This window comes from Cyanistes caeruleus, chromosome 10 (genome assembly GCF_971803275.1).
Source record: "Cyanistes caeruleus chromosome 10, bCyaCae1.hap1.1, whole genome shotgun sequence".
Lineage (NCBI taxonomy): Eukaryota > Metazoa > Chordata > Aves > Passeriformes > Paridae > Cyanistes > Cyanistes caeruleus.
Genome location: NC_141710.1, coordinates 24,985,118 through 25,000,787, shown reverse-complemented (window position 1 = coordinate 25,000,787; position 15,670 = coordinate 24,985,118). Strand labels below are relative to the sequence as shown.

The window sequence follows — 15,670 nt, the reverse complement described above, 5'->3', positions numbered from 1 at the left end:
GTAAACTCCTTCACTTGCTGACAGAAGGCTGTTGCTGAGCAAGTTAATGCTGCTTAGATTGTTAATGTTTCTTAAATCAGCATCATCTTTTCTGATCAAATTCAGAAACTATAAATCAGAGCAGAATTCTCTGTGAGATGGACATTTTTATTCATAGAACTGCAGTGAAAGAAACTCCAAGTCTGTGTCGCTTTCTGTGTGTCACTCTGGTGCCAACATGTCACAAAGCTAATAGAATGCCTTGTCACCTCAGACAGCAGGTATCACTCCTGACTTACCAAGACAAATATCTTCCCATTTATGGTGCTAAGAACAGCATACAGCACTGGTATCCTCCAGACAAGCCAGGAGTGAAACACAGTGAATTTTCAACATTTTAACTCAATGGTTTGTTTAGGACCCAGGTTAGATTTATTACTGATGGGGATCAGGCCCAACATGATGCATGGATCAAGTGTGAATTAGTCCTAGGCCATCTCCAGGGCCAGTCTGGATCTAAGGGCAGCTTTAATGCCTGTAGGTGGTGCAAAGCCCACACTAATAAATCCTTCTGGACCTTGTGGAAAGCATGCAGGCAGATCCAAACCATCTTTGCAACTTGCTTCCACAACCACTCTCCAGGTGTTCTGGAGAGTACTGCACAGATGGATGCCAGTGTGTCATCCCACAGGACACACATTTAGATTAGAAATTAGGAAAAATTTCTTTGCCAAAACGCTCATCCAGCCCTGGCACAGGCTGCTCAGGACAATGGTAGGGTCCTTTTAAATCCTTTGAGGGATTTAAAAGCTGTGTGGTTGTAGCACTTGAGGACATAGGTCAGTGGTGGCCTTGGCAGTGCTGGGTTAATGCTTAGACTCAATGATTTTAAGGGCTTTTCCAACCCAAATGATTTGATGATTCTCATTCTATCAGACCTAGGCTAGATCTTCCCACAATTTCCACAACGCTGTAGGTAACATCAGGTAGGTTTTGTCCTGCAACCCTACCAACTTGGGTAAACCCCAGCACCCTGGCAGAACACCAGTCTCTTCAAAAGAAGTGTGCCAAAGTCTGATGATACAGTTGTTACAGAGCTAAGACTTCTTACTGCTTTACCAATTTTCACTGTGTCAGTTTTCCAAACAACAAGAAGAAAAATGGAATAAACTCAGTTGGTCTTCTTAAGGATAGAGTTACAATGATATGCATAGGGAAAACATAAAAATATTGTATCTGGAATACTTTTAATCATGCTTGATAGGTCTGATATTGTCTAGACTTCAAATGAATAGTGACTCTTTAAATGCACTGGTAGAATAAAAATAATCCCAACAATGCACAAATTACCCTTGTGGTAATTTATACTTAAGCTTAGTTTGTGAAAAATATTTTACCTAAGTGCTTTTCCTGGAACTGCTCAAATGAACCAGAACTGAACCCAGGCAGTAAAAGTGGGCTGGTAACATCTGGTAACTCCTTGCTACTAGTGGTCTGAACAAGCCCAGTGGAAATCTTGTGTCAGCCCCAGTGAGCAACTTAACAAACAATGACACTGTACAAGTCTCTGTTCCTTATGATATAATCATATGGCACATCTGTTGTGCCATTTGTGATGTTTTAGTAATGCCTGTTTTAATTTATATTTCAGTTCTGAATTTGTATTTTAACGCTAAGAGGAACATAATGGAGTTTGGATTAAAAAAGAAAAACCTGCAGTTCACATTCCAGCTAGACTGCCCAACACAGACCCCACTCTCAAGACACTGACACCATCAGGGACCCTCGACAGCTCCTCTCAGCCAGAGCTCTGCAGAGCCTTGGGGCCATCGGGCTAATTCTGAGAAGTCAAAAAGTTACTAAAGAAAAAAAAATTGGTCTTCAGTAAGCTTCAATTCACTAGGCAGGGTCTGGGACTCCAGTGTAACATTTCTAAAGTTCTGCAAAGAAAAAAAAAAATATTCAAAAGCTCAAATCTACCACTTCTGTGGTAAAGAAGACTGGGTCTAACATAAGAGGAGAAAAGTATTCGTCATTATAGCAGACAGACTCAGGGTGACCTTGAATTAAGCTCTCTCGGGGAAAATAAAATTTATTTTGCAAAATGAAGTAAGTCTTTTAATGAACAGCCATTATACAATTATCCAAAAGCAAGTAAAAATATGGAGCTAAGTTCCAAACCTGAACTGTGCGACCACAGTTCCACTGCAGTCCATGAAATTGAAACTATTTAGTTTACATCAAGTTAGACCAATGTAGTTTTCTTTTTCCAGGTCGATGAAAAAGAAAGTAATTATTTTATTGCTTTTGATTGCCTTTACATTAATTATGATATCCTAGTGAATTAGGTTCTCTGACATTTTAGGAGAGCTTTCTTGATGACTGGCGGATAGATGCCAGGCAAGGATTATTTTGTGGACAAGAGACACTGCAAGTTGCAGAAGCCACAACATGCAAGTGTCGATCATCTTTGATATACACATTGAACAGACTGCACCAACTTTTATTACTTAAGTGTCAGAAGTGTCTGGATGCAACTGTGGATCTTTCTGCTCTGTTTATAGGCATTCCAGACTCAAATTCAGATGAAGCAGCCAGCAACAGGACTAATGCAACACAGTCTGATGAAAAACAAATGTCTACAAAGGTTTAAAAAAAAAAAAAAAAAAAAAATTAACCTAGCCATTCTACAGTTCTGACTTAGTCATGACACTGTAAAGAAAAAAAACACTGGGCTCCCCTGCTTTTCTCACTCCAGCCAACAAAGAACTGCTTGTTTCATTTATTTCCCAGAAAGAAGCATTAGCCTTCTAACAAGGTCAGCAAAAAATGCTGCTTTTCAGTTCTGGTGCATTTTGTTCCAAAAATCTGTAAAGTATTAAAGCAAAAAGTTGCACTATCCCAGTGCACAGAGACTCTTTTATTCAGATTTCTGAGCTGAAAATAGCTGTATAAAGATTTCTCAACAGTTTCAACTGTTAAGGCCTGTGATATTCACATTTAACTAATCTTTCCCATCTTCGATGATTTAAGATTAAAAAAACCAATACAAACAACCTCCAGGTGCAACATCAAAGCTATGATTTAGCAGGAAGTTATTTAAAATATTAGAGATTTACGCTGCAAGCACTTTTAACAATAAATCAGTAACAAAAACCATGATGGGGGCTGCTTGAGTGAAGAGACAGCTTTAATGCTAATGATTAATTACTGATGACTTAGATGTAAAATATTTAATAAATTGTTTTTACTGTTGCTTCATGCAATCTTCAGCTTTTGTGTTTCAGTCACTTTGAAACTATGGAAATGACCCTCCACTCTTGCACTAGCACATGTTTGGACAACTAACCTTGAAGGAAAATGCTTACAGCAACAGGAACTTATTTCTGTCAAAATTAAAAACTACTAGAATTTGAAAAAATGCAACATCTCTCTTGAACACGTGAAACCTTTAACATTTCAGATTTATTACATGGTCAGTTGCTGGTTTAAAGGTGTGTGTCCTTTGATTTAATTGACCTGATACTGCAGTTAACTCCTAGCAGACTCTGGACCTATTAACCTTTTAACTCTTCTTTAACATAAATAAATTACTCCATTTGAAATCTGCCTGAAAAATCACTTGTTAGAGGTTTTAATTGCAATCAACCAAAACCCCCTCATTCTTTTGAGAGCTGTATCACAAAACTCTCATTCCCACAGTATGTGCAAGTCCTCTATAATGCTTTCGGCTCTCCTCTAAGTAATTGCAGAAGCAGGTGCCAAGGTTATTCACATTGACCACAAATGAATTGTGTTTGCTTCTTTCAGGATATCCAGCAATTAAAAATGACCTGGAACAGGAAGCCTTTCCGCCATGCAGGTGGTGTAAGGACTGCAGAGAAGGAAAAACATGTTCCTCTCAGTGTCACACATTTCTATCAAATTTCCAGCCAATGCAAACTAAGACTTGCAAAATCCTGGATGTTGGTGAACACTCTCCATGGACATTAGTGAACACTAAAATACACATAATCTGGTTTTGAACACTTTGTGAGTTTCTGTGTTCTTATCTCCAGAGACTGGTTTTGATATAGCTACCAAAACTGTCTTTTATCATCCTTAAACAATAGTAGTTACACCTCTTTTATCATGGCAGGATATGGAAACTTTGGTTCATGTGTTTATTGTTCCTAGATAGGATTTTGGCATTGTTTTATTGATTGGATTTCCTGGCTGGTTAAAAAAAAAAATAAAAGCAGAGGTAAAGTGCTGTAATTCCCAGTTGTCCAGACCCATTTGAAATACCATTAGCAATACAGCTGAAAGTTAAACTTCTTAGATTCATGGATGATTTTCTATTAAACAACAAGTGTCAGAGGCTGTTCACAGTAAGAAATTCTAATCTGTAATACCCAATGTCCTTCATCTTAAAGAACCAGTGAATTAATAGCAAAAGCCATCCTGCTTGCGTCACTTGGGTCATGCCTGCTTGTGGATCTTGACAGAGTAAGAGATAAAGTTCTCTTCTTCAAAAGGGGAAACCAAAAATAAAATAGTTCTTCACCTGGAGTTTGATACAAGAAGTAAATGTGGTTGAACTCTCAGGATCAATGCTTACTTTACTGACCCTAAACAAATTAACATCAGGCTTTCCACTGTTTTCTTCTGTAATTTTTTTCTATGTGACTGAAGTACAAAAGATACAAGCTTAATACAACTGGTTGATTTGTAAAATGGAGATAAATATTGCCAGCTTCTGCCAGAGATGAACCGTGTTAGTTTTTCTTATAGTCAGTATTTACACTTAATCTGATCAGGTGAAACTGGAGATGTCAAGAGCAAACTGAAGTACATGTGGCACCCTTCTCTCTCTGCCAGAAATTCTTCTCCCTTCTGAAGTGTTTGTGTGTGTGCATTTGTGTTGTGACATGTTCTGAAATGTTCTCCGCCTCTGAGTGACGTTCTCCTCCCCTCAGTGCTGATGGTAGAGCATCCATTTCCTCTGAGGTGCCAGTCTCCTCCTAATGAACACGAGAACTACGCCAGGACCTTCTCCTCTGTCACAAAGGATTTCCACACCTGTGTGCACAAAGTCCCAAGCTCCTGCTCTGGTGCCACCCCTGACCCTGCTTTCAGCAGGAGGCTGGGTTAGAGCCCCTGCCCCTTCCCACCTCAGCTGTTCTGTGATGGACACAACCAGAACTTGGGCAAGGCCTCAGCCGTGTGTGGAAACCCACCCAGGAAAGAAGTCCTTACCTCAGAACAGGCATCTCCACCTTTGTGAGCTCACAGAATTAATACTCATCTCCCAGCAACTGTCTCTCCATTCAGTACACCTGAATGAGTCCACTAATGAGGCTCTTATCAAACCTCTTTGAGGATGTGACCAGCAGACAGCTGATAAACCCACAGCACAGAGAAAAGTAATACAATCTGCTCCAGATATAGACAGAGTACAGGAACACTGAAAATCTCGGGAACTATAACATTAGTTATGATTTTTTCCCCTGCAAATGTGCATATTAATGAATTCATTTTGGCAAAACCTAAGAGAATATTTAAGTTACTACGTCAGTGTACAGAATTAAGGGTAATCCAGGTATATTTTCTGAAGGTCAGCAGACATTACGTATCAACCATCATTGCAGAACAGCCCCAGTCAGCAGGGACCTTGAAAGACCATCTTGCCCAAACTTACATGGAAGTTTACATTACATACATTGCAAGGGAGAAAGAGGATATATAGGGTAGAGTGGGTAGGAGATGGCTCAGCTCTAACACTTAAAATATCCACATGAACACAGCTTGTCCTTGAGCTCCAGACCTTGTCATTCCTCCCCTGACAGCCAGGTCGTAATAACCACAGCATTTCAAATCCCTTCTGCCCATCAATCCCATCTCTGTGCACAGTCTGATGAAACACACAAGTTCTTTTTCATACCAGAAGAGGTAAAAGCAGACACACATTTCTGTAATTGCTGCTGCTGCAGTGTCCACTGTGAAGAGAAGCAAAGGGGATGCTGGTGGCCAGGCAGTGGGGAGCACCAGGGACACCCCACCTGGCTGGGCTTTGCTGGCCTGAGTTAGACCAAACACCAATTTTAACCACAGTTAGATAAATCAAAAGCCCCTATCCTTTCACAAAGTGGCAGTGCCCAAAACTCTCAAACCAGCAAATTCTGGGCACTGCTTAACACACGTTTCTGTCACCCACACGGGACATGGAGTAACTGTGCCTCACAGCCTGCAACTGCTATTTGCTCCGAGGCCCAAATCCCACATCCAGCTGTGCCACAGGATGGCCAAGAAGTTTTCTGGGGTTTTTTGCAGACAGTATGTTCTTCTTGTATAAGCTTTTTAAGGAACTCACATTTAAATTCACATAGAAATTCACATATAAATACAAGCTAACTTACACAGAAAACATAAATACTATTGGGGGGGTTCAGTATTTAATGTCAAAGTAAGTTGCAAATTGTTAAATCTGGGAAATATTTAAATGAAGACCAGATTGTGCTTACCCACTGGATGAAGACTACAATTATAAAAGAAATCGGTTTAAAACACCTTGAAGGTAGAAGGATGGAAATAACAATGGTTTTGAGTGCTGCATAATGTAGAATAGAGAAAGACTACAAAACAAGTATCACTTAATTTAAAAAATCTTGCAAAAAAAACTCCTGTAAGGACCTAATTTTTCATCTAAATCTTGGTACATATAGCTCAAAATCATCCTCCACAATCTTTTTAGACAAGGTAATGCCATGAAGGCAGAAAGGTGTGTGACCCTTAGCTCGGGGCACGGCAGCTGCCCTCTCCTTCCTCTCAGGCACGGGGTCCTGTGGATTGCTCTCCTTGCCCAGGGACCTAGGCCTGACAACCAAAACAAGGATTTAGACTAATTCCTCCTTCCACAAACGGCCTGTGATTCTACTGCAATAACTGACTGGCAAGAGATAGTTAATACCTTATCAATCAGCTGGAAAAGACTGGTTTGGAATGGGCAGAAAATTAGGAGCTGTGCAGAATCAGCACCACAGTAAATGACGTTTCTGAAGTCCTTATGAAAATGCAAGAAATACACTGTTTCTTCTTGTCTTCAGTCTGAGGCTGATGACTTTCCCTTTTGCTTCCAACAACAAAACATACACTGAAAATATTCCTATTAATGCTGCGCTTTCCTGAGTATATACATCTAAAATCATCTTAGAAGTGTACTGATGGTAAAATGTTAAGAAAAGACAAATTGAACAAGACTGAATATAGGCTAACCTGCAGGAACATGCTTTCAATCTACATGACAAATTTTCCTATTCATTCATGAAATGTCACTGAATTTAGAGGTGGTGTGTAAATGAGCACAGAAATTTGCCTAGCATATATTACTTTTCTGTAAATTTAATAAGATGCATCAAAGGAAAAAACACCTAATGCCTTTGTTCTGTAACATTTAAAAGGCAGTGCTTTAAATGCTATTGTGAAAACTAACACTAATGAAGTGTTCACTTACAGCTCATAGTCAACATGAAACCGTAGTAAGGGAAAAGGTAGAAAAATACAGCAGATTTTTTAAAGTATGACTACTAACTTCAACCAACTTTCACTATATGCTTTTGTATGCCTCCAACACAGGCACTCTGTGATTTGGTATCACTTAGTCACACTCTGTACTTCGATAAAATGTTTTTAAGTGCCTTTGTACAATTCCCAGCAAATACTGCTGAAAGGAGTTTATAAACCAAAGCAACAAGCTGTACCAAACAAACAATATTTTCCTCTTCCTCATAAGAAGTACAAGGAAAACACATGTGTTAGTAATTGGAAGTGCAGACCAGTGTGCAGACCTGAAATACTTAAATCCTTTTCTTTTAAGTGTCACATCTTCAAAAGAAAATAAACTTCTTTTAGTTCCTACAGTACAACAACAAAAACAAAGCAAAGCAAATAAAAAAAAGCTAAGGCAAAAGACAGATGCACAGACTTCATTTGCTGCAAAGTTGCAAAGCTAGAGCCAGAAGAGTGTTCCTGCTGGGTGCCCAGCCGCAGTGCTGCTCCCCCTGTGAGACGCTCCTGGCCCCGTCCAGCACAGCACAGCAGCACTAAAAGCCTTCCTTTTGGCTACAGCAATCTAAAAACACAGACATTCTGCTTCAGTACGAGAGTCACATGTATTTTAAACTGCCACATGAAGTATTCAGAGGCTGCAGTGTTCTGTTCAGATTACTACAATCTTTGTGTGCTATTTCTCTATGTATAGATACATGCATATACACACAGTTTCTAGATTAAATCTTGTAAGAGATATTTTTTAATAAAACAGTGTCACATTTAGTGCCTTTGAAAGCCGTCAAAATGCGAAAAAGCTGACCAAGACATATTGGTGGAATGTTTTCTGGATTAAATAAATACGGACACTGTGTAGATTTTTAAATAATATTTTTCCAGGGAAATTCAATCACATATTTGAACCGCTATGCCAAGAACTGCATATATACCTACACAAAAGGTAGAACCTCATCATATATATGTATATGTGTGTGTGTGTGTAAATATATCTATATATATAAATACATATATATATAAATATAAATATATATGTATGTATGTACGCATATAAAAGAAGGCTACTGAATGAAATACAGACTATATTTAATGGGTCAGATTTTGAGGTCTGTGGAAATACCCTTTTTGGGCACCTGCAATACCTTCAAGAACAGATTTTCATTACAGATTTATTTCTAATCCTTTGAATCTCAAGAAAGACCCTCCTCTAAAGACCCATCAGTACACGTGTGTTTTAGTCCAGGATTTGGCTTTCATTCACTTCCACTAACAAACTGAGGGGAAAAATGCTCTGCACACTGTCCTGATTTATGCCACTGCTGTTTTTTAACTAGGGACAATGTAACAGATGTTAACATAAGTGGGGGAGTTGGTATGAACAGAACCCCTGCTGTCCTATTCTTACCTCTTGGCCATTCCAGCACTGCTATAAACAGACTGACCCACACGCAGCTGTGGTTTGAAGCCACAGCAGAGCAATTGTTAGTTTTACCATGTGCTATGACACTCTTGCAGATACCCTAACCTTTCAGATTTTATCTGTGGATATCCATTCTCACATTATGGTTTGCTACTGCCAACTAAATCTTGTAACATAACCAATACTCTTACTGCATATATGCAATCAAGGCAGTTGATGAGACAAAGGTAGAAAAAAGAACTGAAGTTAATTACCTCTGAGGTAGTTCTAGGTGTTTCTTATAAATTTAAGACAAAAGTAAATATTGCACTACTTCTATCAGTGATCATTAGCAGACAAATGTTCAGCATTTTCTTGGCATGTGAAGAGACAGCACTCATGAACCACGCTGCAAGTGGACAGTCAAGAAATCATGAGATCAACGTACCAAAAACTAACCAGAACAAGAATCTGCTATGTGTTTTTAAGCCTTCCTTTTTGACATAGTTTTGTGATCTTGAGCCTGTAAGCTCACCTCTTCTCACCTTCTTGAGCAATATAAAAGTCAAATCTTCAGAAGTGAAACATTAGGGATTATTTGAAATTCTCAATTATACATGAAAAAATTTTCTTCTATTTACAAATTTTCCTTAAAATTTTAGAGTTTTCATGGCTTTATTTTCACTAAGGCTTAAATCTGGCAATATCAGATTGATGTAAATTGACAAATGAATTTACACTTGAAGTGCTAAACAGAAACAGCAAGGGAACCATACCAGTGGGTAGTTCATACTGCAAAGCAGACTGTTCAGTAGTTTGCAAGTTGCTTCCAGTGCAGAACCTCACTACACAAAAGCCCCACCACCATAAACAAACTAACAAGCAAAGCAGCTACACCTTCTGACCTAAAGAAAACACAGAGCTAACTGTGGACAGGTTATCTAACAGCTTGGACATGACATGAGGGGCTTATGGGGGTTTTATACCACCTCAGTACAGAAAAGCACAGACAGAACTTATTTTCCTATGTCTAATACTACACCAAAAAGCCATGAAGGCCCTAAAATAGAACAGGAGATGTTAGAATTTCACCTCAAATAGTACAAATTTGCTTGCTGCCAAGTCAACAGAGGGGAAAATCAAGTAAATGAAGGGAAAAACTACTGTTAGGTCTGACAGCAGAATCAGACCTACCTTCTTGAACCAAAAATTACTTTGACAAATCAGGAGGTGTCTCTCCTATCTCTTTTGTGTTTTCACCAGAGAGATGCCATTCAGTACTCACTGAGGTTTGGCTGAGACATTGCCATGGACCGCTGTGGCACCGGTGTGGACGTGGCTGCAGGATGGTGGCTGACATGACTCAGCGGCTGGCTCACAGGCTTTCGAGGATCTTGCCATGTTGTAATTTTTTCTATGTGACTGTGGAAGAAAAGATGCAAGCTTAACATAAAATACCTGGTATATTATACAAACAGTTAAGCATAATGTCACAAAATTCCTATTTGTTTTTCTTATTCCACATCTGGCCTTGCCATCTCACCCCCACCCACTTGAAATTATCTGTCATCTGGTTGTTTTTCTTCTGATCTTCTGCCCCTGCTGTTCTAACTTCTCTTGCTCTACTGTTGAATAATTACTTTTACTTGAACAATTGGTAAATTCTGTTGTCATACTCAAAATCTGTAATACACACTCATGTTCAGATTATTTAATTGTCCAAAAGTTGTTTACTGTTCTCCTACCAGTCTTTTTCTACATATTCAATATATGGCCATTCCTCACTCAGCAATAACAATAAAAACAAAAACAACGTTTTGCTGAGCGTTGAAAAGTCAAGTGTTTGTCCTGCCAAATCCAACTGCCTTGCTGCTGTCCACACTATGAAAATGAGCCTTTCTGTGTATCTCCAAGAATACCAGCATATATTCCCACTACCAAACCAGGCAGATTACAGCCTCATGACTCATGTGTAATCACCAATTTCTCCGTGAAGGTACTAAGAGTTTTTATTGCAATATAGTTAACAACATACCTACCATGTCAGTATGCATATACATATATTACCCTGTATATATACCCATATATATACATGTATTACCCTGAAAACAGTGGAGTCATGCACATATCCACATAAATTTTACAGGGAGGTAACTATAACAATGATCACTCTAAAATAGTTTTGGCCACAGAATTCAGTGGTGAAAGAACTATGGTTCTGTTGAACTGAAAGTTTACACTGAAATGCATCTGTTTTGTAAGAAACTTAATAGGACAAGCATTTTAAGGATGAGCATGTAATTCTATTTGAAACAAGAAAAGAAAAAGGAAGTATCTTAAAGCAATCAATAGTCTGGTATCTATCAAGGGATTGCCCGGCTCCAAGCCCAACCAACTAACCATGATACTGTCTGTACTTGAGCAGGTTCACCTCTACTGTTTTTTTGTTACAAAGAGGTAAATCTTTAAGAAGAACATGTCAAGAGGTATAAAAATTTAAACATTCTGTGTCTGGAAAACCATTTTGATCCAAAATTTTGCACAATTTTAATAAAATTATATTTTCATAAAAGAACCGTCTAAAGTCTTTACTGAGCCCCATCTTGCACTTGCCATTGCTTTTGCAGACCCTCGTGGCATGACCACCACTGCTGTCACCACTCCACACCCAGCTGATCAGCAGACCAATTTCACAACCAAGTTTCAGTATATATTGTGACGTACATCTCAGGTATTACCAAAAATAGTGTGAATTACAAGAAGAGAAAAAGGAAAAGAACCTAGACCATTTTTTAAAGAACAGAAAAATCTTTATGTATTCTGTAGCCATTTTCTTCTCCTAATATTTTGCATTTAATGTACAATTCTCAAATGGAAGATCACACTTGTACATGAATGTTACTCAGCCTCAAACTGCTGAGTCACTTCCTTTCTTCACAGCTTCTAGAGTACTTGTTATTATTCACAATGAAACCACTCACCATTGCCTCTCTCTAGGATTAAAACACTTTATTCTCCCCTCACTGAAAATCTTTATTACATTTTAGCCTTTCTTCTCTTTACTATTACATTTCAAGAATACGGTGCATGAAGTCAAAGAGCCTCAAACCTTAACAATATCTTGCCTCATCTATACTATTAAACAGAACTGTAGATAAGTAAGGAACTTCTATAACTTGCTTTTATAACTTTTATATGATTCTTATTTGAGGCATATTCAAACATATGACAAAGCAGCCCCAAAATCCATACTAAAATTCTCACTTCCAAGTTTTCATAGGCAATTTTTGCGTCTCTGATTGTTATAAATCCTAGTGTCAGAGCAGGCCATTTCTCAACAAGGTCTTCATTCATAAACAAGCAGAACAGGAAAGCACATATGTCCATTTTAGCTTCTGTTTCTGCATCACGGGTGAGACTGATGGGGGTCTCCATATGCAAACAAGAACTTTACATGTTCCAATAAAATCAGGGAAAGATAAATATTTATCACTCAAATTAGATAGACAAGAATCTGACATATAGGACAGAGAACATGCTACCGTAACTGCTTCTCCAATCTGCTCAGATCATGGCATTCCTAACTATAAAAGTCCTGCAACTCTCCAATTCAGCATGTGGGAAATTGTATCCCAACAGTGGATCCTCATTAAAGAAAAATTAAACCAAAGCTCAGATCTAAAAAGCTGAGTATTTTACTCAGACTTCAGGATTCTGTTCCACCTGTTGAACCTTAGCCTTTCTTAAATGCCTCTTGTTGGGTGTCTGTGGACCTGATTTTCCCTGAGCCTGAGAGAATTACAGCCCGTCAGAGGCTGATCTGTTCCCAAGGGAAAGTTTCTTGGGAGATCTCTCGCTCATGGACAATATTTGTAAACCATTTTACTTTCTTGAAACAGTTCTGCAAAACTGTAGATAGCATGTTTTTTCTCTTGTCCCACCAACAGGACAAGAGGTGGTGTTCTCTTTACCAATCATGTTAACCCTGAAGCGTAAGACCCTAAAAAAGCTGCAAAGTTCAGAGAATAAAAGCCCTTTTCCTAGCAGCTCATTCTGGTGTGCTGCATTTGAACCCACTCTTACACATGGTGTCCAACAGCAATGGAGGTTTCAGCTGCCCACTTTGAAATGTCAGTGTTCCTCTGAATTTGTGCTGCTGCTTTTTGTAACTGCAAGGCTCAAATCCCTGACTTCCACTGCAGCTATGCCAAGACATCTCAGTGAGTTTAAATCAGCATGCAGCAGCATGAGGGACACCAATTCTCCTTCTGCTTGTATGCACTCCAACAGCTGATGTGTCTCACTGGGTTCTATTTTCAGACCTTTTTTTTGTTTTTTCTGGTATTAGGAAATTCAAACTCACCTAAAAAGGTCATAGGGGAACTGAGAAAGACAAACTGATTATTCTGTAAGTGCACTATTACCTGAAATAACACAAACATGGAGTTTGACTACAGTGCCAAGTTTTTTTGGGGTGCTTTATCAGGGCTTGAGCTTAGGGACTGAGTGTGGATTTTGTGACTGAGCCACATCAAAGTGAAGCTGCTGCTGAGTGGGAAGCTGGCGACTCACCACGCCCCTCCAAGGGAGCCACACTCACACTGCCTTGGAGCATCTCCAGCCATCCCTTCCGGCTGCACCACCAAAGCCAAACATTGGGAAATCTGTTTACATCTCCTGGAGCAGAGTCAAAGCATTGCCCAACCTTCTCTGCGTCCCTCTGCTCCCTGTAAACAAAAACAGCACTGAAAGAAAGTGCATTGGAAGTCAGAGGCCATTCAAACTGCTCTGACACTGTGTGATGTGGCAGATAGGCCTTTATACAGAGGGGAAGTCTTTTAAATTTAAGAAAATTACCTCAGGGACACAATATTTGAGTCTATTGTATGAGCTTGCTCAGGGTACTGCAGTGTAATTTCTGGTAAAACTGCAGCCAGAGCCCCACACTATTCCAGCAGCCACCACCACGCAGGATGCAGCAGCAAAAGGCTAACTGTGTACAAACTCACAGAATATTGGGCATCTGTAAAAGTCTAGTATCATCTGCTTCTTAAAAACCTTAGTTCTAGTATTCTTCTTTATGTGATCTTTATGTCTTACAGTCACAGGGGAGGAAAATGTGAGATATGAACAGGAATGATTTTTATCTTTAGAAACAATTACCCTATGTGCACATGTCCAATTCTCACAGAAGTGAATGGAATTTATGTGTATATATGACACTACACTATCAAACTGGGCTAAATGCTTACCAGCAGTAGTTACATTTGCTTGGACATTTAGAGACCTCTAAACCCACTGCTCAGCACAGACACATCACCTCCTCCCTAAGGATGGCAGCAGCAGCAGTGCCACTGTCACACCTCCATGAGTGCCTTGCCTTTAGGTGGTGAGTTTGGCCAACGGTAGGGCCAGGAATCTCTGAGGGGGATCAAGGGGATGAAGAAAATGCTATAATTAGGCAGTACTTCACAGCAGCTAATGGCAGCTGCTGGAGCTGGTGGGAGCACTGCTGGGGGTGCCACAACAAGCAGCAACTGTCCCCAGACAGAACACAAGCGGTCACTGCCCCGTGCCTGTCCCACCAAGGTCACCTTGTGCCAGCACCTGCTGGCTCTGCACACCAGGGGATGCACTGCTGCTGCTGCCATCCCTCTAATCCAAAAGCAGAAGGAATTCATTGTTCACTAGAAAACAGCAGGTGAGAAACATTTTAGAGTACCTCTTACTAAAAAAACTGTACATATGCTGTGTGTTTTCCTGGATACTGAAAGAGAAATTGTGAATGCTTCTTGCTGGGAAAAGCAGGATGTGGTCCAACAAGTGGATGAGAATACAGTGTCCTGTCCATAGATGCAGTTGGATGTTTTCCTTTGCCATGCTGCTTTTCCCCTTCTCTCACTATAGCCTGGAAAATTTCAAGAGCCAAGTTCTGCTCTCATCACAACATGAAAAGACTTTATAGAAAGAACAGCACCACATCCTAATTTCATGCATTCACCTGTACATTTGATAACTGTAACTCTTTAAGCAGACTGCAGCAGTCCTCATGATGTAGGAGGTACCTTCAAACATGTAAGAGACAATCACTTCTCTTACAAGTGCTTGAAAATCCTGCAATTTCAGAGGGACAGCCCAATTTTTATGGCTTGTCACTTGTTTACAGCTCTGTTAAATTCAAACTTAAGTGGAAATGGGACTGAATTATATTATGACCTGAATCACATCCTGCCGAAAACAATGAGCTTCATGCTGGCATGAACCCACATAGAAAATGTTTGGAGAAAATTCTTGATTGGCATCAACAGTTTACATGCCACCACTGTACAGACAAAGCATCAATATCATTATTTTGGCAGATGTCTCAGACTTTTTTTTCAGTTTATATTCACATTACCCCCCAAAAAAAGGGATGTGGAAAGTTTAACACAATAAACACAGCTAACTCAGTGTTAGCTTCTCTTCATTCCCTGCAGTCAAGCATTGTGATATCACAGTTTTAATTATCTAATCACATGCTTTTTTCAGAGAGTACCTGTCTTGCTCACTAAGTACATTTCACTGTTCAAAGGCTCTGATGTGCTAAGAAGTATTTTCTTTAACTAACATGCAGCTTCATCCCATACCTACTGCAAAATTTTCAAACTCTGTTCTAGTGGCAAGTGTAATAAACTGTCTTTACAAGACGGTGAGAAAATCATCATGGTGAAACTTCAGACATCTCCATTTGGTTTTTCAAGGCTATCC

The 15,670-nt window shown here is 39.5% G+C and overlaps 1 protein-coding gene and 2 long non-coding RNA genes across 5 annotated transcripts in view; 1 reads left to right on the top strand and 2 right to left on the bottom strand.

Annotated features, from left to right (window-relative positions):
* WWTR1 (WW domain containing transcription regulator 1) overlaps positions 1-15,670 on the bottom strand; it is a 46,282-nt gene that overhangs the window by 11,133 nt on the left and 19,479 nt on the right. Inside the window, exon 2 of the mRNA XM_023932705.2 lies at positions 10,209-10,345. Within this exon, the coding sequence (XP_023788473.2) occupies positions 10,209-10,345 (137 nt within the window). The remainder of the gene's footprint in view (positions 1-10,208; positions 10,346-15,670) is intronic.
* LOC111933239 (uncharacterized) lies at positions 268-4,005 on the top strand. 3 transcript variants are annotated; one of them, XR_002866591.2, is made up of 5 exons: positions 268-404; positions 916-965; positions 2,544-2,626; positions 2,773-2,797; positions 3,790-4,005. It is a non-coding gene; the product is annotated as an uncharacterized LOC111933239 (long non-coding RNA). The 3 variants fall into 3 exon arrangements; XR_002866590.2 differs by lacking the exon at positions 2,773-2,797; XR_002866592.2 differs by lacking the exons at positions 2,544-2,626; positions 2,773-2,797.
* On the bottom strand, positions 4,737-5,180 carry LOC111933240 (uncharacterized). Its single transcript, XR_002866593.2, has 2 exons — positions 5,133-5,180; positions 4,737-5,040 (listed from the first exon to the last, which is right to left on the bottom strand). It is a non-coding gene; the product is annotated as an uncharacterized LOC111933240 (long non-coding RNA).